Source organism: Mustela nigripes, chromosome 7, assembly GCF_022355385.1.
Source record: "Mustela nigripes isolate SB6536 chromosome 7, MUSNIG.SB6536, whole genome shotgun sequence".
Taxonomy (NCBI): domain Eukaryota; kingdom Metazoa; phylum Chordata; class Mammalia; order Carnivora; family Mustelidae; genus Mustela; species Mustela nigripes.
Genome location: NC_081563.1, coordinates 48,831,145 through 48,842,019, shown reverse-complemented (window position 1 = coordinate 48,842,019; position 10,875 = coordinate 48,831,145). Strand labels below are relative to the sequence as shown.

The 10,875-nt window shown below is 41.3% G+C and overlaps 1 protein-coding gene across 1 annotated transcript; it reads left to right on the top strand.

The window, feature by feature from the left end:
• The first annotated feature begins 2,790 nt into the window (after window positions 1–2,790).
• Window positions 2,791–10,643, top strand: MRPL19 (mitochondrial ribosomal protein L19). Its single transcript, XM_059405727.1, has 6 exons — window positions 2,791–2,925; window positions 3,099–3,216; window positions 6,359–6,477; window positions 6,689–6,823; window positions 9,760–9,941; window positions 10,096–10,643. The coding sequence occupies exons 1-6, from the start codon at window positions 2,823–2,825 to the stop codon at window positions 10,315–10,317; spliced, it is 879 nt and encodes a 292-aa protein (XP_059261710.1). The 5' UTR covers window positions 2,791–2,822; the 3' UTR covers window positions 10,318–10,643.
• Window positions 10,644–10,875: the final 232 nt, after the last annotated feature.

Genomic DNA, 10,875 nt, shown 5'->3' with positions numbered 1-10,875 from the left:
TGGTAAGAATGATGGGACGTCCCTTCGGAGATGAGAGAACTAATGAAGACGGTGACTTCTGCCTGGTAAGAATGATGGGACGTCCCTTCGGAGATGAGAGAACTAATGAAGACGGTGACTTCTGCCTTGCTCACTTTCTGTCTCTCGCCTGCTGACTCTGAGGAAAGCTGCCATCATGTGACGCCTTGCAGAAAGGCCCATGTGGTGAACAACTGATGTCTCCGGCCAACAGCCAGCGAGGGCCTGCCACCGGCCACCGCCCTGTGAGTGAGCTTAGAAGCAGGCCTCCTCCCTCTCACTCAGGCTGTGAGAGCAGCGCAGCCCCAGCCCACAACTTGATTACAGCCTGGAGAGTCAGAATCACTCAGCTAAGCCCCCGCTGGAATCCTGACCTGCAGAACCGTGAGACAGTCAATGTTTTAAGCTGCCAAATTTTGGAATACTTTCTCCTATGGCAATAGATAGCTAATACAGGGTGTGTGTGTGTGTGTTTGTGTGGCTTCTGAGGCCATATCAGGGTATTTTATCCAGGGAGGGCATATACTACAAGAACTTCACATGTAATATGTTTGCTTTGGAGAATGTGTCATGGCCCTGGGTCTGCCCTCTGACTTGGAAGCCCAGAAACAGACTTGTCAGCTCAGCAAAACAGCTTCATCTTTAATCAGGCTCACATGAACTAGATTTATGGGACTTATATGACAACACCAAATGCTAGTTATTAATTTAGAATGAGAGAAAAGATAATCATGCTGGCCGGCATACCAGAACACTTATGTCTCTATGACAAGCACTTTCTCCGAAGGCAAAATTTCATGTCAAATAAGAACAGGTGAGTTGCTTGATGAACGTAGAATCAGAACAATGGAAGCTAAGCATACGTTTCAAATGTTTAGTGGCAGTAGTCGAAGTCATGCTAAGAATAATTCATCAGTGGAACCAGACAACTCCAAAATTGTTGGCTACCCCCCATGAGTCCATCTTTATTCCAAGAGGAACTCATCAATGGGCCTGGAATTTCCCCCAAACCACGTGGTGAATTCTCCTTCCTTTTGTGGGCAGGGACTGGCCAACATTTTATGTTATGACCAGTTTTCTAGACTACCCTGATGACCAGACCCTCTCCAGAAGGTAAGATTTTTTTTCTTTGCTTGAGTGAATACGTGGATTAACTTATAGTCTTTTCTTGTGGGTCTAGGAGTTGTTTGTCAACTTTAAGGTAAGTTTAATGCTAATTATATTAAGAACATACTGTGATCCAGACATCTACTTAAGAACTTTATTTATGGATTGTCTGAATGTAATCCATACAGCAACAAGGAAGTACCAAGAAGGAAACTGGGACAGAGAGAAGATATTCAAAATCTCACAGCTAATACATGTCAGACCCTAACTTTGCCCGAATTTGCTTCAGACCGATTTCCATTAACCACCATTTCCTATCTCCTTGCCCTACACCTGTGGTTCTCAAACTTATACAATCATCAGACTCACATGGAAGATTCCGTAAAGCACAGAATGCTGGGCTTCACCCCCAAAGTCTGTGATTCAGTAGGTTTGGCGTGGGGCCTGAGAATCTGCATTTTTACATGTCCCCCGTCGTGCTGATGCTGCTGGAGTACTTTCCTGCCTCCTATTCATTTTTTAACTGCAACTAGAATGATCCTTCTGATTTTCCTTGGAAATATTTATTGAGTGTCAGGCACCATACTAGGCATAGAGGATGAAATAATGACCAATAACCTGAAGTGGGGCATTTGTCTGGAACACTTTCCTTCCTTGGCTGAATACCATGTGATGTTGTTCATGTTCTCCTTTCTGTGGGCATAAAATATAGCAGTAATATAACTGAAGTTCTATTCCTGGAATCAGCCCACAAAATGGTAGAGGCAGCTCCGTGCTCTTTGATTTTGCTCTGAGTAGTTGTTCTGGGGAATAATTAAAACCACAGCTTCTTCTTCACTCTAAGATAATGTCAGAGTGAACTGATGGGGTTTTGGGTAAATAGGAATATGGAAGAAGATGATAAGATTCTTCAGGCTCATTTTTCTAGTTTTGTAAAACTCTACAGAATCATTTTTTCATCCTTAGAAGGTTGGGGCACCAGGAATGACTTGGGAATATCCTGCCTGCCTCCTGTGAAAGTCTGTCTTTTATCTCTCTGCTTCTAGCCCATAGATCCAGTCTAGCAAGAGTGATGATCAAGCTGTTTTGGGCTTAGTTAGCCCAGGAAATCCTCACCACTACTGGTCACAATCACCTTAGTTGTTCCACCTTTTTCTCTTCTCTTTGGCTGGGTAGAAAAAGTCTAAAATTCAGCTAATATGAAACTTTGATTGTGTAATTCCTTGTTATTATAGGATAAATTCTGTTCTAATCAAGGAAGCCGGAATAGAAGACAACAATCCAATAATCACACAAGTAATTAAAAATTAAATTAAAAATTAAATTAAAAATTGAATTGTAGATGATGCTAATGGAAGTTACCTAATAAGATAAGGAGCCTATAATGCGGTTTTTAAGTAGCTAAGCTTGAGAAAGTGAAGACAGAATTGATTCAAAGAAGAAGGAGTTTTCTAGGCTGAGAGAACACCCTTATGGAGGGATAAAACTTGGCACATTGTAGGGAACTAGAGAAATATGCACTTTCCCTGAAATACTTCCCGGGGTTGGAGGTTATTTGGGAGAGTGCAGAGGAAAAGGTGGGTGGCAGTGAGAGTCTTGGCTATTTTGTCCCTTAGCAGCCGCCATCCAACCTCAAGTAGCCGCCCCCTCGTCGCACTGATTATTGGGAGTTGTAGTCTTGACCTTAGTGAACCGACATGGCGGCCTCCATTGCAGGGGCCTGCGGGGCCGCAATGGAGCTGTCCCGAGGCTTTCGAGCCGCCAGGGTGCTGCTCCCTGCTCCAGCCTCCATCGCCTGGCGTAAGTGGAGCGGGGCTTGCAAGCCGGGGCCAAGAAGGAGCTCAGGGCCAGGTTCGAGGGAGGCGAGCCTAGAAGTCAGGGGCAACCCTCGTGCGACCGCGAGTTGGGGGAGATTGCAGGGCTCAGCGGGAGCTCAGGGCGAGCTCTGTTGACCTCTGTCGCCCGCACTGCAGGGGCCCGCGTGGGGCCGGAGCGTCGGCAGAGCACCAGACCTGCTGAGCCCGGCGCGTTCAAGCCGCCGCCGAAACCTGTCATTGTGGACAAACGCCGTCCGCCGCTTCAGGAAAGGAGGTGAGGCCCGGGCGTTTTGGGTCTGTGCGCTCAGGAACCTGCCTTTGCTTTGGAGATCTGGACTCTAAAGCCGAGCTGGAACTCTCTCTCAGTGCACGAGCTTGTGTGCAGGAATTCATGAGCTCATGCAGAGCTCTACCAACTTAGTTTTGTCTTCCTCGTTTTTTCCAAGCCAGGATTGACCTTTCTCTGCACTCCTACTAAATCAGAACTTCAATCAAGGATTCCCCCGATTTGAAGCTCTTTGCTTTGGCCTTTAGCCTGTATTGAGAATTTTTCTCTGAAGCACATTGTATTTTACTTGTTTAAGCAGCCGATTATTCCTTGGCTTAGTAAAAATGGGTTGGCCAGAACTCACCCTGTTTTCCCTTCCCAAACTCACTTGTTTTAGTTTCCTGAAACTGCGATGCAGCGATAAAATTTTCCGCTAATTTGCGTCTTAAATTTTGTTTTCCCAAAACAATGGTTTAAAAGCTTGGCCAACTTAATGAATGCTGGTAACTTTGGAGGTACCTGTAAATTTAGATAACCTAGGATTTGCAGAAAGCGTAGAACTGTACAACAACCTTAATAAAAAGCCAGATTTAGCGGGAAAAACTTGGTGTGATATAAGGCTTTCTGAAAGGGCTCTTTATTGTTGATTGGATTACCTCTGTGTGCCTCTGTGTGTGTGTTTAACTTTGCAAATATCCAGTTCTAAGCCGAAATAACACTGAATTTATGGAAGCTAGAGATTCAAAAAAGATTTCCTTATACAGCCTTTTTTAATGTGGAAAAGGAATATCTCTTTTAAATGGCAAAACTTCATACCATTCAGTTAAATAAATAGGAATGTAAATCATGTAACTACTTTGGAAAACAACTGGGCAAAATTTAGTAAGTTTGAGGTTGTGTATATCATTCCATCAGGTTGGTACACAACTAAAAGTAATACGAAAAAAATAATAAATATGTACCCTTAAGGATACATGTACAAGGATGAACACAGAGATATCTATCAGTAGGTGAATAGGCAAATACATTTATGTAATAGAGTGTTATGCGGCAGTGAAAAATGAATGAACTAGAGCTAACATGGATGAACTTCACAATTAAGATGTGTAGGGAAAAAAGCAACCTGCAGAAGAATTGATACAGTATGATAACATTTTTATGTTGCCCAGACATACATGCGTATGTAAAGTATAAAATTTATAGGAGAAATTCTCCACTTTCACAAAGCAATCAAACCTAGCTTCCGTAGTAGCCATACAAGCTGACATTGTATATCTCCTGATATGATAGGATAAGACAGTCACATGATCACCTGTGTAATATTTTTACCCAAAATGTTTAACTTGGTCTACACATGTGGAAACAAGAAATCCAGAATCCTTGGATTGTCTATAATACAATGGGCTTTGACTTTTCAGAACAGTCAGTGTTACAAAAATACAAAGATGAGGAACAGTGCCAGTTTAAGAGACTAAAGGGAGTAATACCCAGGTGTAATGTGTGAAGCTTTTGATAGTTTAGACTGGGCAACAAACAGCTGTAAAAGATCTTTTCCAGGACAATTAGATAGATGAGTTTAAATAGATATAAATCAGTTTAAATGCAAAGTATATAACATTGTATTATTGAATTAATGCAGAAATTCTTAGATGTCATAAAGGTATTATGGTAAATGTAGCAGAAAGTCCCTATTCTTAGAAGCTTTCTAAAATATTCAGGGATGAAACATTTTGATGTTTGATATTTTCAAATAGTTCAGGAAAAAAATTACAGGTGTATATGAAGCACATATGTCAAAATGTTGGCAGTTGGTGAAACAAGGTGATGTATATATGGGTGTTTGTTTTATTACCATTTCAATTTTTTGGTGGCTTTAAAAATTTTCAAAGGAGGAAATGGAGTGTTGGGGATCATCATCATCAAAAAGACATGACCACTGGGGCACCTTGGGTGGCTCATTCAATAAGCATCTGACTTCTGCTCAGGGAATGATCTTGGGGTCCTGGGATCCAGCCCTGCTTCAGGCTCTCTTTCAAATAAACTAAAAAAAAAAAAAAAAAGACATGACCACTGATTGATATGTGGGCTGGAAGCCACCTCCTCGCCCCTCTCCTCTTCTTGCAGTGTGGGTTCTGCTTGCCTTTCCTGCCCCCCAGAGACTGCTCCAAAGACAAAGCCTTGATATGATGATGTTGTTGAAAATGACTACATGGAATGTGTGACGGAGCCCACTTAGGGTCTCTTTATAACTTTTTAAGATTTGGCAGTGGGTATGGAGATTCATTTGTCTTGCTGCGGCCCAAAATAAGCCCATATGTAAGTTCTGTTTGCTGTTACTGAAGCTGCCACCTATTCACCTGAAGTGGCCTGCTTCTTTGGTATCTCCTTTCCTTTAAGAATATGGGGGCCAGTTTCAGGGTACCCCTGGGAATTCCTGAGAGACTAGTGAAGCAACATGACGGAAATGGGAGAAATGCAGAGGAATAATCATCACCAAATTTAATGAATTACCCGTAGTAATTAACTGAGGGGAGGGAGGCTTACACTGGGGCTTCAAGAATATTGATCACTTATTTCTTGGGATGGGTAATAAGGACATGAATTTTCAGGGTAATGCCATTTATGCTTTAAAGAAGTTAGCTTACAGAAGAGAATAGGGAGATTACTTTTAAAGTTAGTTAGCAGTTAATGATTTCTAGGTTTATATTTTTCTAGTGTCACTTGTTTTAACATGTACAACTCCATATGAGGCCTGTGGTTTATGGCCCTAGGCTTTGTAGCCTGACAGACATGCCTACATTTAAATCTTGACTTGATAAGTATATGGTTAATATAACAATATGTCAGTTACTTACCTTCTCCAAGCCTCATTTTCATCTGTGAAGAGGAGATGATAACCCTATACCCGCCTGATTGTTGTAAGCATTATTCTATACTTTTGGTTTTCATAAGCCCTTAATGCCAGGTGAGTACTCAGGAATTGTTAGCTATTTTCATGGGCATTAACAACAATTTTAGGAATAAAGAATTGACTTTTCTTTAGAGAAGAACAAATAAAACACGTCAACATCATAGTCTTTAATTTTTCTGGTAAAGCAACAGTTCGCTTTTAAGTTTGCCTTTTATTTTTATTTTTTATTTTTCACAGATTCTTGAGTCCTGAATTTATTCCTCCAAGGGGAAGAACAAATCCTCTGAAATTTCAAATAGAAAGAAAAGACATGTTAGAAAGGAGAAAAGTACTCCATATTCCAGAGTTCTACGTTGGTCAGTAAGAGCCGGGCGCTTTTATTATTAGCGGTGGGAAGGGCTCCTTTTCTTCACTTAGGGGAGATGTTTTCCACCTCTCTGGGTTTGCCCAAACGAGGTACCTCTTCCTAATGTATTAAAATATTTAAGAAGTTACGAGGTTGCCTGGTTATGCTGTTCATGTGTTTCGCATGTCACGTCAAAGTTCACCTCTCCTCTGCATGTGTAGGAAGCATACTTCGCGTGACCACAGCTGACCAGTTCGCCAGTGGGAAAACCAGCCAGTTTCTGGGGATCTGTATCCAGAGATCAGGAGCTGGCCTTGGAGCTACTTTTATCCTTAGAAATACTATCGAAGGACAAGGTAGGTTTCATTGCATTAGTTTGATTTTTTGGAAGGTGTTCTCTCAGGATTCCATTTTGTGTTGTACATCCTGGGATGAGGCATCTGGCCCTGCCGTGGAGCCTGGGGCCCGAGAATGGACTGGGACAGGCCGCTGGATGGATGTCCACGAGTCACTTCCCCAGGAGGTTGGCTTCTTGTGCAACCTGGGAACAACGGACTTGCCAGCCTCTGGCCACTTCACAAGAGGACACAGGGGACTATACACAGTGTGGGGACATTCATTGCTGGAGTAAATGACTCATGAGAACATTAAGATAAACACAGTGATGTCTGGATGAGTCACTTTGTCCTAAAGTGGATGCCCCTGCTTTGCTTTATATTGTGACGGTCACCACAATCATCATAGTTTGATAAGAATCGGAGGAATCTTTAAAAAGGCAGAATTTGTTGTTTATGCCTAGTAAAACAGAGGCCCAAGTGGCCTCTTTTAGAAAGACTATGAGTCAAAATGGCAGGACAGTGAAGTTTTCTTCTTCAGAGTTGTGTGCTATGGGGACATGATCCCCGACGGTGAAGTATTGTATTCAAGAAAAGTGGGGACGCCTGGGTGGCTCAGTTGGTTAAGCCTCTGCCTTCGGCTCAGGTCATGATCCCAGCGTCCTGGGATCGAGTCCCTCATTGGGCTCCTTGCTCAGCAGGGAGCCTGCTTCTCCCTCTGCTGCCCCTCTGCCTACCTGTGTGCTCTCTCTCTCTCTCTCTTTCTCTCTCTCTCTGACAAATAAATAAATAATTAAAATCTTTAAGAAAAGAAAAGTGAACCGTGAGAATAGTGACTCTTCTCTCCTGACCTGTGGCACCCTGCGTGGAGGGGCTCAGCAGGACTAGGCTGGTTGCAGAAATGTGTGCCTTCCATCAGGTCATGTGCTCGAAGACGCTTATAATAGAAAGACACAAACACAGGTGTAATTTATACGGACCTTGGTTTGATTCTCTTTCTTAAAATTGAGATAATAGTAGTTTCTACCTCCCAGGATTGTGGTCAGCTGTGTGCAGTACTGTGTGTGAGATACTGGCCATCGACTCCTCCAGGGCTGTTCACTCCCTGTCACCCTCTCCTAAAGTACTTTCTGTGGACAGGTTGAAGGGAAAAACAACTTTCTTTGGTGGTTCTTTCAGTCCATTGGCTTTAAATACCATCCATATGACGACAGGCCCCAAATCTGTATCTTAGGAACTGACCCTTTCTGAGTTCCAGATTTGCACATACAGTTAGTTTTCAAGGGAGTCTGGGTGGCTCAGTTGGTTAAGCAACTGCCTTTGGCTCGGGTCATGATCCTGGAGTCCCGGGATTGAGTCCCACAGCGGGCTCCCTGCTCAGCAGGGAGTCTGCTTCTCCTGCTGATCTCTCTCACACACTCTTTCTCTCTTTCTCTCAAATAAATAAATAAAATCTTAAAAAAAGAACATTTTAGGTTAGCTTTTCGACATTTCCAACTGGATATCTTTTAAGCATGAGTTCCGAATAGGATTCTGTGTCTCCTCACAGTGTGTTCCTCTTTGTTTTTTCTATGTCTAGAAACGGCACCACTGCCCACCTGTTTACTGAAACCAAAAATTTAGGAGATATAAAAATAGCTTATTAAGAGCTTGTAAATAGTTTATTTATTCTCCATTCTTATCCACATCCAGTCAATTGGTTTTTCTTGGCTTAATCTCTAAAAAAATACTCCTGTTTTGTTTCTCCATCTCCATGGCCACCACTTCCTGTGCTGTGTGTCTGTTTTACTTTCCTGAACAACTAACTCACTAGGGTCCAGCCAGAAGGACTTTTTTCTGGTTTTGTCCCAATATGGCAAATTTGTTAAGACCCCAGGGTCTTTACATTTGCTGTCTTTTCTGCCTGGAGTTTTCTTGGTTATTTATAGTGTCCGTTTATTTGGTTTTTTTTTTGTAGGATTTTATTTTTAAGTAGTCTTTACCCAACATGGTGCTCAGACCTGCAACCCGGAGCAAGAGTCGCATGTTCTACTGACAGAGCCAGCCAGGCACCCCTGTCGCATCAGTTTAGATCATCTTTTCAGAGAGGCTCTCCCTGACTGAACTATTTTTGTTCTACTTATCCCCCAGCCACATGTTAGCACTGTTTGTCTTGACTCTATGAAATTAAGTGAAATTATGAATTGTAAATGAGATTATGGCGTGTTTATTGTTTGTCATCCATTAGAATGTAAGCATTAGGAGAAGAAAAGGATCTTGACCTATTTTGGGTTTACTATAGGTACAGTTCCTAAATCCCGAGTACGTGGAACAGAACAGGTGTGTAGTAAATCATGGATTAGATCCTGGCATTAAACAGAAGGTGTTAATGATGATCACATATATTTGTATTTCTCTTGGGTTTATTTCAGGAAACCTGAGAATATACTCTTTCCCTCTAGCATTGGTTACTACAGAAGACATATCTTCAGCTGCTCCGAGCTTGCTTCATATAGAGGGCCCCGGCATGTTTTAAAACCCAGGCCATCCTTTAGAGGGGCTTCTAAACCAAAGTTAGAACTTGAGAATTTATTTATTCTTTTTTTTACGTCATCAGTCCTGTTGCCCTTAATGCAAAAGATCAGGTTTTTTTAAGCAATTAAACAATAAACAAGAACATGGCAGTGAAGAATTTCCTCAAATTTTCTCCGTGTGAATACTATCAGATGTGAAGAGATGTGTGCCTGTTTATAGAAGAATTTTTCTTTAAACTATCAAATTCTCAGATTTTTTCACTTTTCCATCTACATGGACTTTAGCTTGTTTCTTTTTCTGTTGATCATTTTAAAAATGACAAATTTGTGTCACATTTTCTATGTGCAAAACTGCAAGTTCTGTAATGAAGTAATTCTTATTGTTGTAAGAGGCATATGCAGACATCTGGGTTTAGAGGGTAAAAATATACTTTCTCTTTTTAGGTGTTGAGATTTGCTTTGAACTTTATAATCCCCGAATCCAGGAGATCCAGGTAGTCAAATTAGAGAAACGGCTGGATGATAGTTTGCTATACTTACGAGACGCCCTTCCGGAATACAGCACTTTTGATATGGATATGAAGCCGGTACCACATGAACCTAGCCACGATGTTCCTGTGAATCAGGTATAAGTTGTACTTTTGGAAATGAAAGTTCTCTGTAGAAAGATAGTTCCCTGTAAGAAAGAGTCATCTTAACGAAAACTTTTAGAAGAATATTTGCTTGTGATTATCAGCTTAAAATATTATTATTTTTTAATTTTTTTTATATCTTCCATAGCTGAAAGTAAAAATGAAGCCTAAACCCTGGTCCAAACGCTGGGAACGTCCCAAATTTAATATTAAAGGCATCAGATTTGATCTCTGTTTAACTGAAGAGCAAATCAAAGAAGCTCAGAAGTGGAGTCAGCCGTGGCTCGAGTTTGATATGATGCGGAAATATGATACTTCAAAAATCGAAGCTGCAATATGGGACGAAATTGAAGCATCGAAAAAGTCCTGATTCTGAGAATCAGTTCGGTTCTTTGCAGAGGAGATGCTGACTCCTGGAGGATTTCTTTAAGGACCAATTTAATTTCTTATATGAGGACATAGTCATTAAATCAACTCGGCATTCATTAGTTTACGAGTACTATTGTAAAAAAAATAAATAAAATGAGCACACCAGTTTGTTACTTTAGAGTTATATCATTACCAAATGCTCTTCATCAAGTTTGGACCCTGAACATGGAAGTGGTAGGATGATCTTTTTTAAGTTTGTGAAATAAATTGTAAATCCAAGAAAGGGATGATATGAAGAATAATAATAAAGTGAACATTGATACCTCAGGGCAAGAGGTAAAACATTTAGTAATCTCCAAGAAGGTTAAGAAATAGAACACTTACTTGGATTTGTGTGTCTGCAAGTACATCCTTCTCTCCTCCCCTGGATGTAAGCACTGTCCTGACCGTGTCAGTCATTCCCTTGCATTTCTTTTGGTTTATTACCTACATATACACTCTAAAACGACATACCTCGTTTGGGGAAACCTGTTGGCAGATACAAGAGGACAATATCATT

What these genes read in the sequence shown, in the direction of transcription:
- MRPL19 (XM_059405727.1), top strand. Translation starts at nt 2,823, where the DNA reads ATGGCGGCCTCCATTGCAGGGGCCTGCGGGGCCGCAATGGAGCTGTCC. An exon ending in TCCAGCCTCCATCGCCTGGC is followed by an intron (nt 2,926 to 3,098) that starts GTAAGTGGAGCG and finishes CCCGCACTGCAG; the next exon opens with GGGCCCGCGTGGGGCCGGAG. An exon ending in CCGCCGCTTCAGGAAAGGAG is followed by an intron (nt 3,217 to 6,358) that starts GTGAGGCCCGGG and finishes TATTTTTCACAG; the next exon opens with ATTCTTGAGTCCTGAATTTA.